The sequence below is a fragment of the Panthera leo genome, chromosome A3 (assembly GCF_018350215.1).
Source record: "Panthera leo isolate Ple1 chromosome A3, P.leo_Ple1_pat1.1, whole genome shotgun sequence".
Classification (NCBI taxonomy): Eukaryota; Metazoa; Chordata; class Mammalia; order Carnivora; family Felidae; genus Panthera; species Panthera leo.
Window position 1 is genome coordinate 62,973,575 of NC_056681.1, and position 27,941 is coordinate 63,001,515.

General features: G+C 41.9%; 1 protein-coding gene across 4 annotated transcripts in view; it reads right to left on the minus strand.

Moving 5' to 3' along the window:
- The window catches only part of THADA (THADA armadillo repeat containing), a 325,833-nt gene that overhangs the window by 66,468 nt on the left and 231,424 nt on the right, over nt 1-27,941 (minus strand). For all 4 annotated transcript variants that reach the window (XM_042932129.1, XM_042932128.1, XM_042932131.1 and 1 more), the window contains one exon: nt 12,890-12,984. In XM_042932129.1, coding sequence (XP_042788063.1) covers nt 12,890-12,984 — 95 coding nt within the window. The remainder of the gene's footprint in view (nt 1-12,889; nt 12,985-27,941) is intronic.

Here is a 27,941-nt window from a genome sequence, read left to right on the forward strand (position 1 = left end):
CCTGGGGCTTCTGTTCCACCCTTAGGCAATGAGATACAGTGTGAAATCAATTTGAAAGGAGGTAGCTAGCTGGGAAGATTCCTTTAAGTAACTGGGGCTTACCTCTGTCTTGTCTCCCGGGATAAGAGAGAAGCCAGAACCACCTATCTCAGTCCCTTGCAGGTGCCACAGTTCACAGTTCTGGGAAAAACTGACTCTAAGACTCAAGAAGTTTCTGGCACTACTGGGCTGCGGACTAACACCCACACGAATGATGCTGTGAGGTACAGCAGAGCTGGCAGATCCAACAGAGTCTATGCTATTTAGCGTGAAATCCAGCCCCATCACGGAGGGAGAAGTTAAGTACATTCTGCCAGATGAGCAACGGAGGTAAGCCTGGGAGTAAGTGTACCCGGCCATGGGACCAACAGAAGCTTTGTCTCCTGCTCTGGATGAGATGATGCATTTCTTTGTTTTTGCTATGTTTAACTGCTGATAGCTGCTTTTCTTTTCTTTCTTTTTTTTTCCCCCCTCCCTGATAGCTGCTTTTCTTCCAACACTGGATTTTTTCCTTTCTTGGGACATAACTTTTCAAGTTTTCATATATATTTTTTTAATGTGACCTTCATCACCCCGGTCTTCAGAGCATATTAGCCCCATTGTACAGTTGAGGCATCAAGAGGTTTCAAAACAAAGTGATCAAGTGGTTTTTGCTTCAGGCCACCAAGGTTTCACTGTTACAGGAATTGCCCTTGTGCCATAAACAACTAGAAAACTGGACAAAATGTGACAAATTACTGTTTATAAACATTAGATATGGGCAGTGTGATCCTTCAGAGACCAAACAAACAAGGTAAGCCTCACCACTGCCCCAGACTACTACCTAGAGGCAATTTCCATAGAAGGGGAGCCCCAGAGCCCAGAGATCTTGCTGAGTGGAGAAGATGAAAGCTCTGAGTTTGGGGAGGCGGCTGGAATTTGTGGGTCAGAATAGTGAAGACGAGGTATCTGTACAAAAACAAAGATCTGCAGAGGCAACCTACTGAGTCTCTGCTGAACACCGATGTGCTTGTACAAGGGGTGAAACTCCATGAGGCTGCGGAAAGAACCGTGAGAGCCATGGGCCCAACAATTCTGGAAGCTCAGCTCGGCTCCTGGTAGTTCATGCTCTCACCAGTTAGAGTAGAAAAACCTTGTAGTACATGGGGCATCAGGTAGAGACCGAGAAAGCTCTTGTTAGTGGAGCTACATTTGCATTAAACTAAAGGCTCCTCTTCAGATTGGACCGGCCAAAACAGAGCTTATTAAAAGCAAGCCCTGGGGGACCTGGGGGCTCCGTGGTTAAGCATCTGACTTCGGCTCGGGTCACGTTCTCACAGTTTGTGAGCTCATGCACCGCTCTGGGTGAGCTCCACGCCCGCTTTGGGTAAAAACACGAGTCCCATGTCTCTCTCTCTTTCTCCTTCTCTCCCTCTCTCCCTCCCCTTTGCTCACTTATGCCCTCTCTCTCTAGGAAAAAAAAAAAAAAAAAAAAAAGCAGGCCCTGGAATGGATCCAAAAGCAACCCAATGGATCCTAAGTAACAACCATATGTCAGAACAAAGTCCAACACTTTTTTTAATTTTAATTTTTTTAACTAAGTTTTATGGCCAAGTGGGGCTTGAACCCACAATCCTGAGATCAAGAGTCATAGGCATCCCTAAAATCCAACACTTTTTTTTTTTTTTTTTTTATTTTTTTTTTAATATATGAAATTTACTGTCAAATTGGTTTCCATACAACACCCAGTGCTCATCCAAAAAGGTGCCCTCCTCAATACCCATCACCCACCCTGCCCTCCCTCCCACCCCCCATCAACCCTCAGTTTGTTCTCAGTTTTTAACAGTCTCTTATGCTTTGGCTCTCTCCCACTCTAACCTCTTTTTTTTTTTTTTTTTTTTCCTTCCCCTCCCCCATGGGTTTCTGTTATGTTTCTAAAATCCAACACTTTAAAGGAATAAAATAAATCCAACACTCAACAACATAAAATTAATATTGTCTGGCACCAGTAAAAAATTATATGCATGCAAAAAAATGGGAAAATATGACCCATAACTGGGAGAAATATTAATAAAAACAGACCCCAAAGTAACAATAATAATAATGGAAGTAGAAACAAGGATATGATAACAGCTACTATAAACATGCTACATATGGGCAAGAATCTAGAGAAACATGGAAAACGAAGAGAAATATGAAAGATATTAAAAGGACACAAATCAAACTTATAGAGCTGAACAAGATAATATATGAAATAAAAAAAATACACTAGATGGAGTTAGCAGCAGATTAAAAACTGCAAAAGAAAAGACTAGTGAATTTAGAGACATGAATTAGAAGCTATCAAAAACGAAACACCGATAGAAAAAACTGCCAGGGCATCAGTGATGTGTGGGACAACTTCCAGTGACCTAATACACATCTGAGTGGAGTCCCAGAAAGAGAAGGGAAAGGGCTGGAAAAAATATTTGAAGAAATAATGGTGTTGGAACAATTGGCCTTTTGTATGCTAGAAATGAAAAAGAGAACTTCAACCTTATCTCATGAGATACGTGAAAATCTGGTTGATGTCAATCAAAGAGCTAAATGTAAAACCTTATATATAAAATTGTAGAAGAAAACATGAGCAAACATCTTGGTGGCTTTGGGATAGATAAAGACTTCTTTACTAGGGCACAAAAAGCATAAAACAAAGAAAAAATTGATAAATTGGACTTCATCAAGATTCAAAATGTTTGCTCTTCAAAAGACATTGTTAATGAAAAGATAAACAACAGACAGGTAGAAAATATCTATTTGTATAAAGGACTTATATTCAGAATAAAGAACTCTAAGACTCAATAAGAGAACTCAACTTAAAAAAGAAACATGCAAGAGTTTCGAATAGACATTTTACCAAAAATATACATGTATAGAAGAACGACTAGAGGGACAATAATACCAAGTCTAGGTAAGGATGTTGAACAACTAGACCTCTCATATAGTGCTGGTGGGAATGCAAAGTGGTAAGCCCCTTTGGAAGACAAGTTTGGCAGTTTCTTGTAATTCTTATCATAACCCAGTGATCACCTTCCTAGGTTTTACTTAACAGGAATAAAAACATGACCCACAGAAACACTTCTACATGAAGGCTCAGAGCCACATTCTTCACAATCTCCAAAAAGTAGAAATGCCCACATGTATTTCAACTGGTGATTTAATAAAAAAAACCATACATATAATGGAATACTACTCAGCAATAAAAAGTCATGAGTCACACCATACTAATAAAAGTAAAAAACAAAACACATGATCCATCTCAATAGATACAGAAAAAGAATTTGACAAAATCCAACACCCTTTCACAGTAAAAAGACGCAACAAACTAGAAATAAAGGAAACTTCTTCAACCTGTTAAAGGATTATCTATGAAAAACCCACAGCTGACAACATACTGACTGGTGAAGAAAGCTCTCTCCTTAAGGTCCCAAAAAGACAAACACTGTACGGGAGGTTCTAGCCAGGGCAATTAGGCAAGAAAAATAAATAAAAGGCATCCAGATTGGAAAGGAAGAAGTAAAAACTATGTTGCACATGACATGATCTCATATATAGAAAATCCTAAGGAGCCCCCAAAAATTCTAATAAATGAGCTCAGTAAGGTTGCAGGATAAAAGATTAATATACAAATATCAACTATAGTTCCATATGGTAGCAACAAATAACCTAAAATTGAAATTATGAAAATAATTCCACCTACAACAGCATCAAAAAGAATAGCATAGGAATAAATTATTTAACAAAAGGCATTCATGAAAGAAACGTCACTGAAAGAAATTGCTGAATATCTAAACAAATGGAAGGACACCCTGTATTCTGATCTGAATACCTGAAGACATAATATTGTTGTAATGACAACTGACCTACAGATTTAACACAATACCTATGAAAACCCTAGCTAGTCTTTCTTTCCTTTTTGCAGAAGCAGACAAACTTCCTAAAATTTTATGACAATATAAGGGACCCAGCCAAAAAACTCTCGAAACAGAAGAATAAAGTTGGAGGACTTATATTCTGATTTCAAAAGTTACCAGAAAGCAATGAAAATCAAGACAGTATAGTTCTGCCATAAGGACAGACATGTAGAACAATAGCATAGAATTGAGAGTCCAGAAATAAATTCATATATTTATGGTCAATTGATTATTTGACCAGGGTACCAGACAATTCAATGGGGGAAAGGATAATGAAAGTCTTCCAACAAATAGTGCTGGGATAAATGGATAGCCACACGCAATCCTGAGGTACGCTGGACCTGTACCTCACACCAAATACAAAAATTCACTCAAAATGTATCAGAAACCTAAATGTTAAGAGATAAAACTATATAGTCTTTAGAAGAAAGAAGAAAACATGGGTACAAATCTCTGTGACTTTGGATTTGGCAATGGTTTCTTAGATTTGATGTCAAAAGCACAAGCAACAAAAGAAAAAATAAACTAGATGTCATCAAAACTAAAAATTATACATCAAAGGACATTATCAAGAAGGTGAAAAGACAACCCACAGAACGAGAGAAAATATTTGTAAATCATATAACTGATAAGGGATTAATATCCATATATATAAAGAAGTCTTACAACTCAAGAATAAAAAGACAAATATCCCAATTTAAAAATGGGCAAATGGATGGAACTAGAGGGTATTAAGCTAAGCAAAATTAGTCAGAGAAAGACAAATATCCTATGACTTCACTCATACGAGGACTTTAAGATACAAAACAGGTGAACATAAGGGAAGGGAAGCAAAAATAATATAAAAACAGGGAGGGAGACAAAACAGAAGAGATTCATAAATATGGAGAACAAACTGAGGGTTACTGGAGGGGTTGTGGGAGGGGGGGATGGGCTAAATGGGGAAGGGGCACTAAGGAATCTACTGAAATCATTGTTGCACTATATGCTAACTAACTTGGATGTAAATTAAAAAAATAAATTAAATTTTAAAAAATGGGCAAAGAATCTGAATAGACATTTCCCTAAAGATGATAAACAAATGGCCAGTTAGCAGTAGAGAGTATGTTCAACATCACTAGCCTTTGATAAAGGAAATGCAAATCAAAAGCACAATGCAATATTGCTTCATGCCCACTGGGATGGCTATAATAAAAAAGATGGACGATAACAAGTGCCATCAAGGATGTGGAGAAATTGAAACCCTCATACGTTGCTGGTAGGAGGAATGTAAACTGATGCAATGTCTTTGGAAACAGTTTGCCAATTCCTCAAAAAGTTCAACTTAGAGCTGGCATACGGCCCAGCAATTCTACTCCTACATCAATACCTAAGAGAACTGAAACCATACGTCCCCACAAACACTTGTCCATGAATCACAACAGTATTGTTTATAACAGCCCAAAAATCCATCAACTAATGAATACATAAAACATGGTATACTGATCCAATGGAATACTATTCTGCCATAAAAAAGAACAGTGTTGATTTATGATCCAACATGGATGAACCTTGAAAACATTAAGAATCCAGACACAAAAGGCCACATGCTGTATGATTCCATTTATATGAAGTGTCCAGAATAAGTTTTCAAAAACAATTTGCTTAACTAATTTAATGGACACAGATTATCTGTGATGAGGGCTGTTGGAGTGGGGCAATATAGGAACACAGAGAAAAACTGAAATCACAGATGATCTGAGACCCCAGTTGCTCATTTGAACAGTATTTTACTCTTGGGGTGGAAATGTGGGTAAGAAGGTTTCATGACATAGCTCCGTTACAGGTCTAGACACTCGGCCCAACTCACGCTACTACGAGTCTCTTAATTTTGGTCATGGAAATGGGCACTGCACCAGGAACCAGGGAAGCTTGACTATTTCACTAACTAGCCGTGTGACCTTGGGCAAGTCACTTAATTGCTATAGTTTCCGTTCCACCTACTGATTAAATGGTCTCGAAACTCTAAAATTCTAAGAACCGTGGGCCTATGTACTCAGCACCAAGGCTTGGAATTAACGAGGGGTAAACACCACATGAACCTAGCAATCTAATAACACATCCTGTATTATTCTGACTTCCGAAAGGCAGCTAGAATCATCTGCTTATTTTAGGAGCTCGCTGTTCCCTGGGAAAGATACTTTTGGCAAAAGCAACCATTCAGATGACAGTTTAGTGTTTTGGAGAAAAGCAACTAATTTATTGACAACAAAGCCTGTTTTTTTTCCTTGAAATTTCATAGCTGTAGGCCCAGAAATAAAAAGTCCCCAGAAGACTTTAAAAATATGTTCTCAATTCCTTTTATCTCCCACCCAGAGCTGAGAGAACAGCACCAACTGTGTCATATTAAACACATCTGCATCCAACACCGATAAAAGTGCATGACCAAGGGAACAGATAAGAATTGTTTTCAATTTGTTCAGATGGGATTGGTTAAATTTAACCTAATTAGACCAAATAATCAAAGCAGGTGTTTGTAAGTTGCCAATGTTTTTATACTCTGTAATTGTTTGGCTATATTTCCCAGGAACTTAAGTAAAGGAAGTTAGTATGTCATAAAAATCATTGACCTTATACTTATTCATGTCACACATATATTATTCACGTTCCAGGTGGTACAAATACAAGGCATTGTTGAATACTTGTCACAGATTTTAGCATTTGACCATCATCAACATCTAAGCTGGCCTTTGGGAGTGCTTACATTACCTAACTTCCATTATATAAATACAAGCAGTAATAAATGAGAGCCTGTCTTCTAATCTTACATTGATCTACAAAGCACATTGACTTGGCATTTAGACTACTTAGGGATTCTGACTTCACTCTCATAAGCTGGTCACTTTTAAGGCATTTAGAGGAAAAATAATAACAATAAAAGTTACATTCTAGTAACACAAAATGTTTATTGCATTTGGCGGAATGATGAGATCTGAACTATAAATCTCAACTAACAAAGGAAACACAGAACGCAGTCACCAGCAGCCTGGAATTGGGAAGTGCTTCATGTAGTGGCCGTAGGTCCACTTGTGAAGGGAAAAAGGGCAGGTGGCTGCCTGGGAGAGGTCAAGCTTTCTCTTTCTAGTAACTGCTTGTGTCCCCGGTACACTCTCATGTTATTGCATATACTGCTGGCACAGGAGAGACAGAAATGAGGCAAGAAAATCCCCATGAAAGCCTATGATCTGGAAACTCCTATAGAGGGGATCCCTCTCTAAGGCCTGGGGGTTCTACAAGAGAGGAAGAGGAATGGGAAGACAAAACAACCAACAGGGTTCTAGGGCACTCCTCCCCAAGGTAGAGATTTTCCTAATTCTGGCCCCGATTGGGCTGCGGGGCCACAGTGTCGATGCCTGGAGAGCCAGGCTCTTCTGTCTCACTACACATGAGACACTTGGCCGGTTTTCTCTGTGCCTTAGGTTTCCTCACGTCTAACACGAAGGACCACTAGTACCTCCCTTACTAATGCACACAAAATGCTTGGCACAGTGCTTGGCATGGCGGTAGGCACTCAATAGCTGTTGGTCAAAAATTATGATGATCCCGGGGCACCTGGGTGGCTCAGTCGGTTGAGCGTCTGACTTCGGCTCAAGTCATGATCTCACGGTTGAACCCGCGTCAAGCTCTGTGCTGACAGCTCAGAGCCTGGAGCCTGCTTCGGATTCTGTGTCTCCCCCTCTCTCTACCCTTCCCCCGCTCACGCTCTGTGTCTCTCTGTCTCTCAATAATAAATACATGTTAAAAAAATTTTTTTTTAAAAATTACGATGATCCCTATAAGGAAGAGGGTATTGAAAATGCTTCCTGAGGACAAGAGTATGCCGGATATCCTATATACATTTCAGGGGAAGGGAAACAGCCTTTTGAGATCACTTATACTCTGTGGAAGGAGGATGGAAAATGTCCAACCTGAGAAGGAAAAACTGAAGGTGGGTTTCCAGTGAGAATGAAAGCTCTGTCTCCCATCCCTGCCCAGGCCTGCAAGGCAACCCCGAAGTGCTTGTGGCAGTTAGTCCTCTTCTTCCTCACCCCCCAGCTCCAACTGGAGACTATAATTTTCTTTCTAGCAGGAAACTGATGCATACGAATGATGACAGATGGATTCAGAAGAGGAAAAAGAATACAGGGGACAGAGCGTCCTTGTGGGTTTAAATCACGTTAGAACTCAAAACAAAACCCCCAGATCTGGAATTTTTAAAACCTAGTTAATGGCTGAGGAAACCTCAAAGGCTGGGGAAGCATGAAGATAAAAGTCTGAATCACACAAAACACATCATTATCTTAAGCTTTTCTAATCGTCTTCTCTGCCTTTCCCCCTCACTGTTTTTCTCATTGTTTATGCCCCAGCCCCTCAATGTGGTTCTGAGACACTTTAGAGATAGAAATAGCTTTCCAAGGTCACGTACAGAATAGTGTTTGAGAGGAGATGGACAGACCCTCCTCCAACCAAAAAAAGTTTCCCTGAAACTGATACTACTTCACTTCTTTCGGAATAATTAAGCACTTTCAAGATTCAGTTAGATTCATTTACTGCTGAAATGCAAGTACATACACCCATATGAATAAAACAGAATCATGGTGTATAAGATTCATAAAATGGAAAATAAGAGAAAGAAACTCCCATGATGGCACCATTCTAAGACAAGTGTTTTGAAGCACTGTACTGTACTGCCTTTAACTTCAGTCTGGTTCTCTGCTCCCCACTCCCACCTCCTAGACCCCCAGTGCCGATGATCACAAGGTCTGGACAAATCCCCCTGACATTCCATTAATGGATTTTCAGTTACATTCTTTTTCAGCGACAATAGGAACTTGGTTCATAAGGGTCCTAAGAATTCTATGAGGACGAGGGCAAAGAAGGAAATGTCTCCTTGTCTTAAAAAACCATACAATGCCACTCTCTGTCTTACGTCCTTCAATAATCTCCTTTTGTCTACAGGGTCAAGTCCAAGCTCCTCAGACTGGCCTACGAGGTCCTTCGTGATTGAGTTCCTGCCTCTGCAGCCTCCCTTCCAGTCACACCTGCCTGGTCTTGAACTGATACTCTGGTCATTGTCCTAGCTCTTGGAAGGCTGTGCTGACTCGTGTCTCTGTGGCTTTGGCCATGGTCTTCCTTCTGTCTATAATGCCCACCTTTACCTTGACCATGCGGTTAATCTCTACTCACCCTCAAAATTCAGCTCAACTGAAGTCTCCCCGCCTTCCCAAGAAAAAAATGACCTTCCAGGGGCGCCTGGGTAGCTCAGCTGGTTGAGTGTCCGACTCTTGATTTAGGTCATGATCTCACAGTTCGTGGGATCGAGTCCCATGTCAGGCTCTGTGCTGCCAGCATGGAGCCTGCTTGGGATTCTCTCTCTCCCTCTCTCTCTCTCTCTTTCTCTCTCTCTCTCTCAAGCCCCACTTGTGTGTGCGTGCTCTCTCTCTCAAAATAAATTTAAAAGCTTAAAAAAAAAAAGACTTTCCATTCTTTGGTGCTTCCAATGTATCCCACACACACTTCCTTTGTAATACCTGCAAACCCTACTGTGCCTACTTACAAGCCCAAATCATATGCATATGTATCTCCAGTTACAGGTGCTCAATGAGTCTGATGCCAACATGTCATTTCTGATGAATAAAGAAGTAAATGAACAACAACAAAAAACGACCCTTTTTTTGAATCAGTCAGAGGGGCAGGAGCATCCTTAATCAAGTGGATTTCCTGACATTCTGTCCCAGGTATGCCATGCTTCAGTATTTTTCTAGGAAAGCAGGCATTTCTTCTTTCCCAAAGATGTTTAAAATAAGAGGAGAGCTGTGAATGTGAGGGGCTGCAGGGTACTGGATTAGATGCATGTTTCTAGCTAGTGATAATGATGATAATAATATTAACAGTAGCTAATATTTATTGAGCACTTATTCTGTGTGATGCAAAGCACATTCTATACATAGGAATTTACATATATTAGTTGAAAACCAGTCTAAGATATAGATCCTGTTATCACCCCCAATTACAATTGAGAAAAACTGTCTCAGAGAGGTTCACTGACTTGCCTAAGGTCACAAAACTAGTAAATGGCAGACCTGGGATTCAAATCCAGGGATATGGCTTCAGAGCCTAAATGATATACTCCCTTACTCTCAGCTTCGTGAGCTAATAATGGGGGTAGATATGCACACATTTACAAACATACACATGATATAAACATAACATTTGAATCAGAAAATAAATTTACATCTGACTGATGCATGAATTTAAATAAGACTTTGTATCTTGATGACAATTGTTACTATTCTAAAAACTGAGGAAAACTCTGCATTTCTATCAGTTAATAACAAACCCTCATAGTTAGGGCCTGCTATGTACTTAGCTGGGGGACAAGGAATCTACAGCACGATCCATTCTTTCAAGTTACTTGCAAGGTAACACTATAATGTCATGACATTATTTCAAAATCATATTGTAGTCTACTCATCCAAATAAGTGATCATCTTGTTTGGTGATATATTTAGCTGTTGCTCAAACTGCCTTTGGAAACAATTTATGAAACACATAAGAATAGATTTCATTACTTTAAGCTCATAGTTTGTTTTTATCCTGAACAGTGCCATCCACTTTAATTGCCATCACATTTGACATTTGGTTAGTTCTAAAAATCTAGTTCCATCCTCAAAGAAGGAAAATTTGTTAGTACTATTTGTGTGAATGTACTATAAGATTACATACATTCATACAGATAGACACAGACATGCACACGCATCTGTGGCTTATGTGGGCAAACACCAAAGGACTGGATAAAATCCTTACTTGTCTGTTAGGAATATAACATGAGCCATATATATAATTTTTTATGTTCCAGCAGCTACATTTTTTAAAGTAAAAGGAAACAGGTGAAATTAATTTTAACAATACATTTTATTTAGCCCAATATATCAAAAATATTATCATTCCAACATGTAACCAATATAAAAAAATTAACGAGAAATTTTACATTCTTTTTTTCATGCTAACTCTTTGAAATGTGGTGTGTATTTTATTCTTACAAAACATTCCAATTTGGATGGACCACATCTCAAGTGCTCAGGAGTCCTGCCATATTGGGCAGTGCAGGATAAAACAGTTAGGGCTATGGCTTTCAGAACAGAATAAGGGCAAGAGTACCCACCCCCACACATCTTACTCTGCAAAGTACCTGAAGAGGGATGATGCATCGATCCAAGTGCAATACTGTTGAGTAATAAACCACAGCTTGTGACCACATTTAACTGGGGTACAAATTCCAAATACTGCAAGACTTTGGAGGGAAGGATGGCTCAAAAAAGGCCAATGTCATCTTCCTGAAGGAGACCAGCCATCAATAAAGGGTGGGTGGTTGGAGAACAGAGTAGGGAATTCCAAAACATTCAAGGAATGTCCCTCCGGACAAGGAATAAAGGTACTAATACATCAAGAAAAACTTAGTCCAAATAAACTGATGATTACAGTCAACCACTCTAACGACTGGACTTGTTAGTCGTGAGCAACTCTTTCACCGCCAAAGTCCTTTAGCTACTAAGCAGAGAAGTATTATAAAGCTATATGGAATTTGGAACTGAAATATAAAAATAGAGGAAACCCAAAAACAACTTATTTGGTAACACCCAATTTATAATCTCTGCGCCCTAGTTCAAGTGTAAAATATGGTGGCGCAACCCTGGGATTTCCTACAGTGAAGGTGATCTATAACTTATTGTGCAAACCGGGACACTTGTAAGAGTAAAGGGGGGCACCATTAATAATTATGCTGGGACAAGAGGCATAAAGTAGGCCCGTTTTACAACTATAAAACTATATGATCCTATTCTACCAAACGGATACAACAGCTCCCCCTGTGCAGGGATGTGGAGCTGATGAAAGCCCAGGCAGGTTCTTCTTACCTCTGCATGGCCACAGGGGCTTTGTGGGCTAATATACATTGATCTGGGTGAGATGGTTTCGCACCTCCCCCTCAAAGCAATTTAAATTGGTTTGAATTTGGGAACAGGCTTCCATATGGACAGAGCCGGACTCTGACAGCCTGAATATATTTACTGAAGACAAGAAATCATTGACAGACTAAATGTAACAGAGGAAAAGCCTGGCCTGCTTGTACTCAGAATGTGACTTTGTAATTGTAGCCTCTTTTAGACAGGCCTAATCAATTAGAAGAGGCTGATTTTAACCAGTTGCAGGCTCATTACCCTGCATTCCAGTTTGTGTTGATGAAAATCAGTTTCAGTCTGTGGCCTGGAACTCATGTACAGCACTTCCTGCAGCCTCTTATATAAACACATCAAAAAAAAAATTTTTTTTTTAATTTGGAGTTGCCCTTCTCCATTTTAAGAAAACCACTCTGTGAATCATGATTAAAATAGAACAATTGTAATGTGGATCTGGGGCCCCATACCAGGAAACATACTTGACCAAGGAACATACCTCAAGGCAGAGCTTAAAGTGAAGGGCAAATTTGAGACAGAGTCTCAGGTATGCAGGCTCCAGGATCAAATGAGCCCAGCTCAGTAAGGTCCACGGAATGGAGCAGAATGGACTCTCAGTTACTGAAAATGACAAACTACCAAAGAAAATGCATGGAAGAGGAAAAAAAACCAAGGTGTCTGAAATACAGAGGGCATCTGAGTAGAGTCCAAGCTCTTTCCTGAATGATCAAATTGAAAATAAATAGCAAACTTCCAACTAAACAAGGACAGGTTTCCTTGAGAAGCTTCTATGAGGTAGCCATATGACGCTATGCTTAATTTTGATGTGTGGTTAGTTTTACAAAAGTAGAAGCTGGGGGAGTGTGTGGTACAACCACTCGAAACCCCACCTGTATTTCAAAGATCCGTAATTGTTCCAAAATATGATGTAACTATGAATCATACCTGGCTGGTTGCCTTTTGTGGGTTTGTCAAGGCAGCGAGTCAACAGGAAGAGAATATCAATATATACAGCTCTGGTCACCAAACATGGATTTTGCCTAGAAAGGTAAAGAACAGCAGATAAATTGATATTTTCTCTCCCTGAGGCTTGGGTCACAGAAGAGAAAAAGGTATTTTGTAACAGGCATATCATGAGGCTTACGGAGTTACGGTGAATGCTAAAAAAGACAGATAATCACCAACGGTGAAGAGACGTCAGTAAGTCAAGTGAGGAAATGAAATCCTAGAGCATATGGTGGAGGTTGGGGATACACAAGTAAAGAACAGATAAAACTCTATGCTCTGGTTCCAAATAAAACAAACTGAAAACAAACAAAAACCAATATCCTATCCTAGTTATTTGAAAACAAGGAGATTGGCAGAGGGAATTATATTCTATTATTTTCCTCTTAAGTGGACAGATCTGGGGGAAAATCATTGGTTACGAGTATCACTGACTTAGCATTTTGGAGAAGGAGAACTGCAATCACATAGGACAAACCATACCTATGGACTTAAAATAACCGGCTGAAAAACAAACACACAGAAGGGCTAACAAACACTGCGACAGACATTCCTTTCCCAATAAATGGAATTTTTTCTTCTTTCAATATGTGGAGTTCACTTTACTCTTTGAATCACATGCTGGAAAAAAGTGGGCCTGGATTTAGGGGTCTGGATTAAAAAAAAAAAAGGAAAAATGAAGACTTTCTTTTGAGAACAGTGCTGAAGGTCCCCTGGCTCTGAGCCTCAGTTCAGACTGACCATGAAAAGGGCCCCAACCTCCTTGGTGTACTAATAATTCAGCCTAAGTAGTAAAAACAGTAGGGACAGGGGCGCCTGGGTGGCTCAGTTGGTTGAGCGTCCGACTTCAGCTCAGGTCACGATCTTGTGGTCTATGAGTTTGAGCCCCGCGTTGGGCTCTGGGCTGATGGCTCAGAGCCTGGAGCCTACTTCCGATTCTGTGTCTCCCTCTCTCTCTGCCCCTCCCCTGTTCATGCTCTGTCTCTCTCTGTCTCAAAAATAAATAAATGTTAAAAAAAAAAAAACAGTAGGGACAGATCTGGGTTTGAATCCTGGCTTTGCTGCTTACTCCTGTGACCTGAATCACATTCCTGACCTGTACAATGGGAACCCTAATCACCACAAAGTGAGTCACTGTGAGCTTCCGAGGTGGCACAGCGACCAGAACACTGCCTCGCAGCCTGGTCATGGCACATGCTCCATCGGTGCTTGTTCCCGCCTGGTTCTGCTCCCAACCTAAGATCATGGGATGGCATAGGGATGCTGCCAGTGAGATTCCATACACTTGGCCCCTAAACCCATCCGTCTCATTCCCTGCATTTTAACAGTTTTACCATTTCCCTACTCTGTCCCAAAATGCCCGTATTCTAGGCTGGCAGATGGAAAGCAAGTCAGATACTTATGATTTAAAACAAAACTATCTTGTGTCAAGGTCTCTCTGTTGCTGACCTGCCTCATTTCTGTCCTACTGACTTGCTTCCTCTATAGTAACTGCTCGCTCTGACTCTTACCCTACCATGACCCGTGGCTTATATGTATACCCTACATTTGGCCTAATTTCATACCTGCACCTAGCTACTTTTTTTAATGAGCTTTAAAAAATAGGTAACATGTGCACGTGGCATAAAAATAATTCAGCATAAAAGGGCATGTGGTGAAAATTAAGTTCTTTTCCAACCACTGCCCTCTACTCATATTTTGCTCCTTGGAGTCAACCACTATTACTAATTTTCAGTATGTCCTTGCAGGGACATTCTGTTCATTTATAAGCATCTATCTATAGTTACCCACTTGTTTATTTTTTACAGAAATAGTGGTTTACTATATGCTAAGTTCTAGGCATTACTTTTTTTCACTTCTATATTTTGGATATCATTCCATTAAAAACAGAGATTTGCCTCATTTTTTAAATGGTTGTAGACTGCTCCCTGTCAGAGGTACCAATCCCCTTTTGGAATAACGCAGATTGTTGAAGATACTTGGCTAAAAACAAGGAAGAATATATACGTACATCAATTTTGTAAATATAAATCAGTACTCAGGGGAGAAATTCCTAGAAGCTGAATAGATCAATCAAGGTATTTGCACATTTAAAATTTTGATGGATTTTGACAAGATGCTCTCCAAAAAGATTATACCAATTTACACTTTCACCAACAGCATGTAAGAATTCTAGTCTCCCACAACCTGACCAACACAGTGCACTATTAAACTTTTTGACTTTTGCCAGGGTGAAAAACAAGATCTCATCATTTGAAGTTGCAATTATTTTCTTATAAGTGAGATTGATCATAATTTCATATGCTTTTCAAAAAAGATACCTGAATTGCCTTTTCTATGCAATGTTTTCAACTCCCCTGTCCGTTATGTTGTGGGTCTTTTCCTTATTGGTTCATAGGAGCTCTTTGTATATTAAGGAAATCTACTTTTTGTCACATGTGTTACAAATGTTTTTGCAGTTTATCATTTGTCTTTTAACTTTATATTTTTTTTGCAATTTAATGTTCAATTCTATGCAGCCAAATATATTAGTATTTTTATTTATGCCTCCTGGGTTTTACACTTTTATATAAATTTTATATAAAATTTTTTAATTTTCCCACATTTTCTTATAGTACTTTACAGTTCCATTTTTTGTTGTCGTTGCTTAAAACTTTTATCTTTTTGGAATTTTTCTCCCTAATCCTCCCCCTATCTTTTTTGTTTCTATCTCATTTTCCCCAGTTCTCTTAATTCTAATTTCCTGTCTTTATTCTTCTACTCCCTGTGAAAGGCCCAGCTTATGAAAACTTCTTTGATGGTATAATTTGCAATTCTAGTGTTGCCACTGTTTAACAGGTAGGACTTCCCTCTGCCACAAAAAGAGCCACTGAAGAAAGAAAGTGAGAAGAGCCAATGCTGGGGTTAATGAATCATTAGATAGGTAGCACAGGGCTGAGTAAGTGGCCTGCAGGTAGCAGATGGAATCCCCTCAAAGCACTAGCTTTGAGCTAAGTCCTGGGAAGTGAGGTACATGAGATGATTTCTGACCTCAGAGAATTCTGTCCAGTTATGGAGGCAAAAATAACGGCAAACTTTGGGACAGGATGTAAGGAGTTAAGAGAAAGAACATCAAGGTGGACTGGAGAAATGAAAAAGGTTTATGAAGATGTAATTCCAACCGGGCTGTGAAAGATGGGAAGAATTTAACTAGACAAAGTTGACAGGGAAGGGCATTCTAAGAGGCGGCAACAGACGTGGGAAGGAATTAGTCTGGCTTGTCCACAGACCTGGGAAGATCAGGGTGGGAAGATTAGAGAATGTGCTGAAAAGTAGGAACAAGAATAAGGCAGGCTGGGCTTTCAGGACACAGGATACTTCATTCCAACTGAGTGCTTCTTAGTATAAAAATGCACTGCCTGTTCCCATATGGCCTTAGAGTCATAGCTTTTCATCCTGGATGTTTTCCTGTTGGTGGAGCCATACAGAACCATAAAGGGAAATTTCTGGAAAGCTGGTTTGATTTTCAACTCTGATGAGGAGCCTAGTTTCCATGATATTTTTAGCTAAGTTAATGTATTTTTTTAAAATTTCTAAATGAATAGAGGAAAGGTAGGCAGTCTTTAGGGCTCCATGCCTGGTTGAAGTGCTCTGTATCTTTTTTGGACCTGGCACCGGTTGTCGACCTTGGTGGACTCTTGGGACACTTCCGGGACCACTCTGCCCCCATAACAGAGAGGCTCTGGGCCAGGTCTGACACAGTCAATGAGACTGTGGGGGACTCCCTCAAATGCTGCTGCTTTGGATTCCAGGAAACAGAGGGTCGGGGCCACAAAGGAGTCCATCCTTGGCTTTTCCTCTGAGACAGAATCAGAGAAAAATTCTGGCTTAGAGTCCACTGTTCTTGGCTCTACCCTCAAGGATAGCCATGGCCACAGCCTCAGCCACAATCACAGCCACATAATATCCCTGTCTGGAGTTAGAGTTGGGCCTCACTCTGAACTGGCTTCTAGGTCAGGAAAATAATTGTGTTGTCTTTCTCTTTCTCTCACTATTACTTGGTATTTATTCGGACTTGGGAATGGTACACTGTGAGTTCAGGGTGAGCCAGAGGTTTGTTCTCGGTCTGTGAAGCCACTTTGATGATGGGAATAAAATCCCAGGGAACAGCAAGCCAGCTGGACAGGAAACCAACCCACAGGGTTTTGGTGGGCTTGGGGATTTTTTTCTACTCCCAAATGGAAAAATCCTGGCATGGGGTATGGTATAATAGAGATTTAGAGTGTTCAAAAAAAAAAAAAAATCAGAAATGGTCAGGGTCTAACAGATGGGCTGAAAGACGGCAGAACGGAGGCTGTGGAAGGAGCAGCAGGACCCGGGTACTAGGAGGACCAAGTTTACATATATAAAATCGAACAAAGGGCTTGTTAAGAATCTCACTTTCTTCTATTTTTTTAAACATTTGTCCCTTGACAAATAACCACCTGAGAACCTGATTAATCCGTTTCTGCCTTGGGAAATCTCTGCACTTCATTAAACCTCCTGCCCTCTCTCCTGGAAATTGGGGGGAGGCAGAACGCAGGGCGGAGAGAGTAGGGCTCCCCAGACACGTCCACAATGGCCCCAGTGTCTAGAGGACAGCAGGAGTTCCTGGGAAGTCTGAGATAAATTATTCACTTCTCCTGTCCCTTCCGGAATCCCGGTGGCTACAGAGGTTCTTAACTGAGGCCCATTCATTCGGAAAACATTAACTGAGAGGCTACTGAGAGCTCTCAGTAGTGCCAGGGTTTGGAAATATGAAGATAAAATGATTGAGTGACATAGTCACTGCCCTCAAGGAACTTAGAGTCCTGAATAGTGTTCTAAATTGTAGGTTATGACCCATTTTGTTGATTATGAAATCAACATTCATATGAGTGGTGACCAGCATAACAGAGAGAAAAGAAGGGAGGGGAAGGAGAAGAGGAAGGAGGGAAGGGAAACAGAGAGGATTTGGGGCAACAGAGGCAGGGAGAGGAGGAGGATAAGAGGGACAGAGAGGGAGGAAAAGAAGAAGGGAAGGAGGGAGGGAGGGAGGGAAAGGGAGGAGGAAAATATAATCAGAGTTCATCAAGGTGTACTATTTCCTTCACTTGTTTCCATAAAGTCCTTGCCCGGGATCAGTTTTTAATAAATTACCTTTGGTGTTAGAAGTCAATAATTTATGAAATGCAATTATTTTAAATAAAAACATTGATTGATTTGTTCTCCTTTTTTCCCTTCCAGGTAATAAACCACCCCACATTATACTGAATGGATTCAACAGGGTTATGCTTGGTATCCAAAGTGATGGTGGATATGTTGAAAGCAAACATTCCTGAAACTAAATATGCTACAACTTGAATAAATTTCCTCTCTGTTGCATTTTTTTTTAACAGACTGTTCATGTCTTATATAAATATTATCATAATCTCAAACTATGCAAGAATTCATGTGTGTATACATGTATACACACATAGACACAGCACACATACACATTAGGTCATATGTAAAATTATCTGTTTCAAGTGATTGTCAAAAAATCTTGAAAGCCACTAGTTTAATGAAAGCAACCAATCATATTAGAGTATGAGGGGTGGCCCAAAAGAAGGGTTTGACAGAGTAAAAATTAAGGATGGTTGAAGAGGGACCTGCCTAGTCCTCCTGGGTGAGTCAGGAAGTGACTTGGTAAAAAGCTGGAGAATGAGAAGTCTGGGATACAGAACATGGGCAGAGTGACCCCAGCAGAAGAAGCAGCATGTCCAAAGACACATGACATGTTTGGAGAATAATGAGAAATGCAAAGGAGACATGGGAGGGGAAGACAACAGGAAATCATAGAGGATGAGTGAAACACCCAATGGGAGAGCTTAGGAGTGACCTTTCAGAACTCAAAAGCCCCAAAGGGTTGAAGCTGCCAGTGGGACCCCACCAGCCCAATCCATGCTGGAAAGCTGAGATCCCCACTCACTAGTGTGAAGCTTTGGTGGGCCCCCTAGAAGGGACAGACAGTTCACTTTGGGCATACTACGCTCTCCCAGAAGCATTCACTGTCATCTTCAGAGGGCTAGAAATAGCTGTTATGGCTGTAGACTGCTAGTGTCTGTTAAGGTCTCTAAGTCAAATGACTATATCTGGACTTCAACAGAGTCAGGGTCTGAGATCCCTCTAATATCCAGAACTATCTAATATCTAACTATCTAATATCTAACTATCTAATATCTAACTCCCCCAGAAGCCTAATCAGACTCATGACTTAACCTCATTAATCTAGAAACATTTACTGAGTACCATGGGGGATATCCTACTTGGGACAGAAAGGGAGGGAGAGGAGAAAGTTCTGATCTTGCAGAGCTTATGGTATAAAAAAACAATCCGAGGGAATGTCATGGAGGAGGGGGTCTGGAGACACGGAAGGATTTGGCTCGGGAAGGGGAAGAAGGAATCCAGGCAGGAGAGCTCACTGGAGCAGATACGATGGTGAGAACATGCCTGCCACATGCAGGGACCAAATGAAGGCCAGAAAGTCAGACAGGTGCAGGTGACAAGCATGATGGCTTAAAATGACTCTGGAGCTCGAGTCCTAGTAGGGGCTCATCACAACCCATTGCGGGCTCTAATGCTGGCCCCTACACAGCCTCACTCCTACTCAGACGGCTTCTGCTCTCAACCACAATGCGCAAAAAGCACTAGCAGCCTCTTACCATGGAGCCAGCCAGGGTGTTAATGAAGTAATATCCCAGGGACCACCATCAGGCCCAAAATAGGATGGAAAGAAGAAAACCAGAAAAAGTAGGTAGGGAGCAAGGGGAGAGAAGGCAGGTGAGAAGTGGGGGAAGGGGCAAGAGAAGAATAATGAGGGAGAGGAGGTGGTAGGAGAGGGAGAGGGGGAAAAGAGTCTAGAACATCCTCCCATATCCTGCTACAATCTCCCCAGTGACATATGTCCAGCCACACCATGTCCTTTATTGAAAGTTCACTTCAAAGCCTGTCCTCCAAGAAAACCTTCCCTAATTAACCATCAGAAAACAGTCTCCAAGGACAATCCGAATGGGCGACCTGACACAGTGTTTTGCTGACCATCCTTTGGTCTCCCAGAGATCCCGCTGGCCATCTTTGCAAACCTAGGCAGTTCATGTCTCTGCATTGGTAGCTGCCCACAGACCAGAGTTGCCTCTCCTTACATTTGGATATAAAAGGAAGAGCTGTTATGGGTTAGGAGCCAGGAGGTACTTCTTTGATGCAGGCCACATTAAGTCATATAAATGTGGAAGTGTAAATTAAATAAAAAAGAACCCCTCTCTCCTTGCTGATTTCCATTTTTACCACAGCCCCCAGCCAAGCAACCATCACATGGCATTCTTGGAGGAACAATAGGGGATTTGTTTAAACCAAGATGCCAAATGGTCATGAATTGCAGAATGTATATTTTTAAACAAGTTATTTTCCCCCACTGTAACATCCAGAATTTAGATCTGTATGCAGGGCCAGCTGGCAGCAGCACGCAGGATCTGGCTGGCTACCCAGGGCTGCTCGTTTACCTTGCCCTCCCCTGAGGGGGTGTGACGGCTGAGCTATATTTTTATGGTACACTCCAGCTTCCATCCAGCCTTCCTTGGTCGGAGCTTTGCAAGTGTTTATACTCACACCCACACATAGAGGCTGCCCTGTAGCCCTCCTACTTGAATTTTCCTTTTAAAGTGAAGCCATCTTCATGCCCTGCTCTGGTGGTTGACCAACTTATAGGGAATTGACTGAGTTGCCATGCCCAAAGCAAGAGACCAGGAGCTGTGAGCCCCAGCTTCCAGCATTGCGCTGCACAGCACATGGGGCTTCCCCTGGAAAAGCAGCTTTTGTTCCGGGGAATGGAATCTGTGAAAACAGGGCCCCAACTACTTTACCAGGGTTCTGGGTAGGCACTCCACAAGGCACAGGCAATCTGTCGAAGGCACCAGGGCACTGCGTAGGTCAGGGCCCAGGCCACAGCTGCCTCTGCTTCCCTGGCAAAACTGCTGCTCAAGAGGAAGCCCGCAATCTCAAGGCCAAGGCTTTGCCTTTTCCCTCCATTAAGGCTCACCTGCCTTTTCAGAGGACCCCCAGGGAGCCTCCCACACCCCCCCAGAGGCCCTCATATTTTTCCATCTTTCTATTAGGCATCTTTTTCTCATTAATGTACTAACACTCAAGTTATGTGCAGAGAATGAGGAAAAAGAGACCTTGTGTGGGGCTTGGGATTTGTTCAAAGCCTGGGGAAATCGTTTTAGAGGGTGTATGTTTTTTATTCCTTTTATGAGAGATGCATGTTTCCCCCCCTCTGTGACTTGTTTAAAAGTAAAGTTTAATATGCTGCCAGAGAAATTGCTGGTTAATAACTTAATAAGCTATGTGCTAGGAATTATGGGAAAAAAGTAGTATCCAAGAAAACTTTTATTGTACAGTTTGGGGCTTGGAGGATATATAGCTTCAGTTATTATATAAAATGTTAACAGAAGTCCCTTTTCTTTTCAAACCCTGCCTTCTCCCCAGGATTATTAAAAAGGATAAATAAGTAAGGTGAATAAAAACTTCGAGAAGCTGCATGAGAAGTCTGTATGTAGATCACAAGGTGAGAATTTCCAACAGCACAGTCAACAGAACTATGTTAACGTGCACTTGGCAAAGCACACACTTGGAAATGATCCCTGGTAATAATAGTAATGATGATAATCATAATATCAACTACCTTTTATTAAAAGTTTTGTCTTCAAAAAATACTTCTACTTTATAAGATTCTTAAGAGGGAAGAAAAAAATAGGCATTATTATTCCCATTTTTTACAGATCAACAAAGTAGCTCATATAGCTCAAGTGACCTGCCCAAGATTAGGGCAAAAACTAAGAATAGAATCAGGGTTTTTTAGACAAATTATATCTATGTGTCCCAAACACAATCAGATGAAAAGTGAGACACCATGCCAAACAAGGAGAGTATTTTGGTTTGCAGCCACAGGCTGTGGTGTTGTGTCCTGTATCCAGTCTGGTGAAAAGCCAGGCTCCAGGCACAGCCGTTCCTGTAAGGGCCAACAGAAAGGCCCATTTTCAACCTGGCTGATTATGTTGATAAAGACTTAATTATCTGACAATAGATGTTTCCTCTATTTGCTCAGCTCTTCTGTACGTTCATGCCCATTACTCACCACATCCTTCCTTGCCCTCATCGGTTTCCCACCATCATGTTACAGCTTCCCCCTTTACAGATAAAAATGGAGTCCCAAACAAAATGGCTAGCCCCACGTGGTTGGTTTAGAATTGAACAGGGACCAGAACCCAGACCTGCTAACCTCGAGTATACTCTGCCTCTACTCAACTTCATAAAGTGCATACGCAGGTTAGAGACTTTTCCGTTCCCCAAGTCCCTCTCAACGTGACCCTCCCTGTGGTCACCCAGAAACACAGGGGCTTTGGGTTCAGGCAGGGAGCCCTGGAATAAGTACCCCAAACTGCTTGGGAAAATGTTATTTCTAGGGGTGTGCGGGCCAATCCTATCACTAAGGAAGCCTGGGTATCATGCGCAGGGGATAGGAAGGATAGTGAGACTCTGAAGGGTTTCTCTTGAAGCTGCTCCTTTGGTCTATTCATGTAAGACCAGTCCCCATGCCCCAAAAGCCCTCCTGGAGGCAGCTGAAGCCTGGCCACGCAGGGCACAAGTGCCAGGGCTGAGTCAGCTCAGTATGAGGGCAGAGAACCAGGAGGCCAAGCAAGGCCTAAAGAAGCGTCCTGCCAGGTCAATGTGTTGCCTGAAGACCTGCCTTCAGCTAAGGGTACTGTCTCCAAAGACTGCTGCTGAAAAATAGCAGTATGATCCGGGAGAATGAACTTACATACATATTAGAACTTAGTAACATGCTAGCATGATTTGTTGGCCGGCTCAAGGGGCAGTGGCAGTCAGCTAGCTGAAAGTAGATTTCTAAAGGAAGAGGGTCTTCGATAGCTAACTTTTGATGGCAAAAGGTCTAGAGCATGGGTCCCTGTCCAAGGAGGGCAGTTCCTGGAAAAGGGTGTCGGGCAGCCCAAGGGCACGGGGTTGCAGAATATGCTATGAGGATGATCAGGCCACAGTAGAAGAAGGAAATGGATCATGAGGCAGAAAACAAATTTGCTATTTATAGCCCAACATGGGCCACCTCCAGAGCCAGCCACATCTATCAAGTAGGAAGCTGGCTGGCTCATCCAAAGAAGGAAGTAGGAAGTAGGAAGTCAAGTAGGAAGAAGTCACCTGCCCTCTTGTGCCTAATTTCTCATCTACAAATACTGGTTTGGATTAGATTCCTATTTTGAAATAGGAAGTCAGGATGCTCCTCTTAGTCCCTTTTGGGGCCCCCAATGGGTGAGGGGCCATGCGGGTGGGCCTCCAGGCCCCCACCCCTGCTTGTACCACATATGTTCTCTCTACTATCTTCAACATTTTGAACTCCCACTTAAGCTTCTACTTAACGAAAGGATTCCACTGGACTAGATGATCTCTAAATTCCCTTCCTGCTATACATTCTGTGGCTTGATGGTCCTCTTGACAATGCTGAGAAGACAACAGCCATGCAGTCTACGAAGCACTCAGGAAGCATTTCTCTTCCCATTACCAGCTGCCAGGCAGGCAACAGGGGCTTCCAGGTGACAGAGAGCTGGTAGATGGCTACCAGGGAGCTTTTGCTAACCACCAGGAGGGGCTGGAAATTTTATTGATCACTGGGAGAGGCTGGAAAGATTTAACACACTCCTCAGTGTATCTCTTGTGCATGGAGACAGCAGCCTATTTACCAGTGTAAGCCTAAGCTCACTGACTTCCTCTTAACTCTTGGATCAAATCCAAATTCCTCTGGCTGACATTTAAGGCCTGCTACAACTGGTCTCTTATCAAATCTTGTACTGCTCTCCAAAACACACCAGGTCTTCTTCAGCTCTATCCCTCACTGGCACACAATATACCACACGTGTTCTCTACAGTGTGCCCTCACCCATGCCGTCCACAATCTGGACATGCTCTTTTCCTACCACCTTTAGTGTTTCCAAATCACACCAATGCTCCAGGACCCATCTCAAATACCTAACTCCCCTATAAAGCAAAGCCTCCCCTGACTGTCCACATTCTTTTCTGAATCCTTGTACTTATTATATGCACTATAGAATTAGAACTTTTTTATGCACGTCACTGTTGGTTGTTTCACATGGATAAGCTCTCTTTTCAACCAGACTGAACCATCGCTAAACTCTGACAACAGAGACTCCATTATATATGCCTAAAGTGGTTCCCACAATGCTGAGCACTGTGCTAAGATTCCTTCCTTTGTACTTGGGCAATGAGACCTTCACAATTTATTTAGCAACACAGGCTCTCTATCAGTCTAACCTCACTCAATTCTCCAATCGAAGAAAATTAACCTTATCTAACAATTAAATCTCAGCCAGCCTTTAAAGACTTTTCCCTCCCCCTAGAAGACTTCCTTGGCACCCCAACCCCACAAACTGGCTCCTGTCACACCCTCTGACCTCATTCCGGAATCCACCAGATTCTTATTTATTTACAGTTGATGAAATCCATACCTGTTTTATTTACGTGGTTTCTGAAATAGGGATGACATCGTTCATCTCTATGTTCCCCACTGTGCCTACTACATGGCTTTGTACTGTTTGTGAATCTGAATTGGCTGGAGTTCATTGGGAATGGTTCCATGTGTTGATTTATCCAAAAGATGGAACATGTTACATGCTACAGGGAAAAAAATAACCCACTATATTAGTGTTTTACATAACATTAGGAAAATGTGTTGAGGACACTTAAAGGCTGTACTCCTTTGCAAGCTGGGCAATGACAACATTGCCCAAATCTTCCAACAGCAATACGTCTATAAGCCAACAGCTACAGGTGGAGCAAGACAGATATTTCAGAGTCCTTTATCGAACTAAGTGCCATTTCCAGGTTAGGGTTGCAGATTTCTATATTTGAAAAGTAGAAAGCATCAGCAATTGGCAGCGGGATTCTTGATGTGTCATTGCCTGGAAGACCTATTTTTATTTCTCACTGCAATATGAAGAAGTTTTGATCTTGGGCAACTTGCTCAAAGGCTCAGTTTAATATATTGATCTCTTGTGACTACTTTTACCTGACAAGTTTCCATAAGCTCAGACTGTCAACAAGAAATACCTCATATATTCTCAAGCTTCACTTCTTCTCAAACACCTTATTCCTTCAAAATGTGACCTATTTTTAAAAGGAATATAGAATGAGGAAAATGTTTTGTATCTCGTCCACTGGTCTGGGTTGAAACATGTTAACTCAATGGTTCTCTCTGTTTTTAAAAAATACAAACAGGATCTCATCCCGAGGTATCTTGCTTGACCTTAAACATTTCTGAGAAGTTTGAGAGAGAAGCAAACAAATCTCAACAAGCTTGGGTCTGAGATACACCAACTTCATCTCTCTCATCTTTCAAATACATGTGAGGCTCAAGTAGGTTGAGCGGGAGGGCTCAGAGTAGTCCTAATGGCAATCTCCGTCCCCTGTAAAATCTGGGGGTTGAAAGAAAAACAGTTTTAAAAAAGAAGGGGGGACAGGAGTATTGGGAATACATCTTTTTTGGAAAAAAAAAAAAAAAGAGCAAAGAAGAAACAGACCGAAAAAGCAAAACCCAACCCCCCAGCAATGCCTGGAAACTTGCTATGTAACCAACCCATCCATCCCTGTTAGGACTTGCTTCCCTTAAAGTTTTGGCAGGGACCACAAATGATAGCCTTAAAATGCCACATGAGCATCAGAATATTTTAACAATCCTTCTTGACTGGATTCATTTCAGCAGCATGGGAGCGAAGCAGCAACCTGCAGCTGTGGCATAGGGCTGAGGCCTCTCTATTTCAAGCAGTTGCAAACGAAGGACCTCTTCCTTGGGGGGTGGGGGGGGGGGTGGTCCAGGAGGCACGAGGGATTTGAGAAGGGCTAAGGAACAGTGGGAAAACCAAATCGGACCTAAACCCCTGTATTCCTGCCTAGGAAGTATACTCTCTTGTGTGAATACATTTGGTGGCTAGAAAGTAAAGGCCATCTTCAGCTGTTAAGCAAAACAGAATCCCAAACCAGAACTTCTGCAGCTGGCCAGACACCCCCTGGGGCAGAAGTGGGATTGCCTCACAAAAAAACCATCCTAGCTTCATCTTCTGTGAGCAGATTTTCCTTGCACATTTAAATCCAAGGCCATCAAGGAGCTCACCACTCTGCTTAGTTGGGCCCAATAACCAAGAAAGAAAATGGGGAGAACAGATGAGAGTGGACAAGGGGGTGGACAGGGAAGGAGATGTGGAAGTGGCTGGCAGTGAGCACTGGGGACAAGGAGGAGCACATGAGGAGCACACGCAGGAGTGAACAGGGGGTGTCAGGAGCACTGATGGGGAAGCCGTATGGGGAGGTGGAGGGATCATATAGCCAATACTTTTTGCAAAAAAGAACTAACTTGCTGTAGCAAATCATTAAGTCTAGCACGAAGAGTGGTCTTCAGCAAACATTAGTGCCCTCCACCATCTCTTCTCCCCATCAGGACTGTTTTACTCAAAACTGTATTGCCCAAGGTTGTTTTCCTAGTAACCTTGGGACCTCTTCTTGTCTTCCTGAGAGGCTGTTTTTCTCACCAGATTATCAGACTGTTATTTTCATAATGATAATGCTCCCTGCATGCCAACAAGCACTGGTCCTACCCTAGGCACTGAGGCCACTGGGATGGCTGCCCAGACAAGGGAGTGTGCATTCCTCATAGGAAGTGCTGGAGCCATGCAGCCCCTCCGGGAAGGTCATCCCAGGTGGACGGGGAAAGAATTCTGGGCTGACACCTTCAGTAGTCTTAGCCTTCTCCTGTGTCCCTGAGCTCCAGCTCTTAAGAATGAGGGTGTGAAGGTGGGAGTATTTCAAAGAGGCATGGATTGGATGACCACAGTGACCCTTGGCCCTCAAAATATGTACTGTGTTCCAGAACCAACAGCACCAGAATTGCAAGAGAGCTTGTCAGAAATGCAAGATCTCAGGCACCATCCCAGACCTACTGAATGAGAGTCTTCATTTTTAAGGAGATCCCCAGGTGATTCACGTGTACATTAAGGTCTGAGAAACACCGTTCTAGACAATATGTAAGGTGACACTATTTAAAGCCTGACATAAAGAAACCGAACAGCTATAGAGAATGGGGTCCAGTATAAAGAGCCTCACAAGGAAGAGGGACCTAATGTTAATTGTTATCAGATAGAATCTCACCCCTGCCCTGGTCAGCTGTGAGAAAACAAACAGATATCCTAACCTCTCTGAGCTATATACTCTCCCATATGCATGGGGATGGGAGTGGACTGCAATGAACTTCATGATTCTTTCCAGTTGAGAGTTTTTAGGTCTAGGATTCTATTGAATAAGACTCTGTTCTGTTGACTACTCTACAGTGAAGTTTGGTTTGAATAGATAGTTGCAGTATTTAATACAGTCTGGCATACAGCAGGGCTCAATAAATATTTGTTGAAGAAAGTGATACAGGTATATAGCCTATTCTATTCAAGCCTTACCTCAAAAACCAAAAATGAGCCATAAGCTTCTAGGACAGTAGACCACACCAGAGCATCAGGTTTAAATGGCACTTCTGATGGCAACTGACATAACTTAATATATCTTTGCTGAGGCATCTTTCAAGTAATCTATCCCAGAAATTCACTCGTATATGAAAGTGCACAACGGTGTGGCCCCTCACACTGGCACATCTGTGGCACTAAAGAGGTAATTGACTGTATCTTCTGGGTAGCAGGCTACAGGAATGGTCGTTCCAACTTTCCTAAATGATCTGTGGCCTTAGAAGAAAACACAAGTGCCCTCTAACATAACTGCTACTTTGCTCGATGTTCATCCTTCATCTTCTTTCTCAAGGAGATGTGAGACACAATAGGGCACAAGAACACATCAGTAGCTCTCAATCTGACTGAATTTTACTATCTCCTGG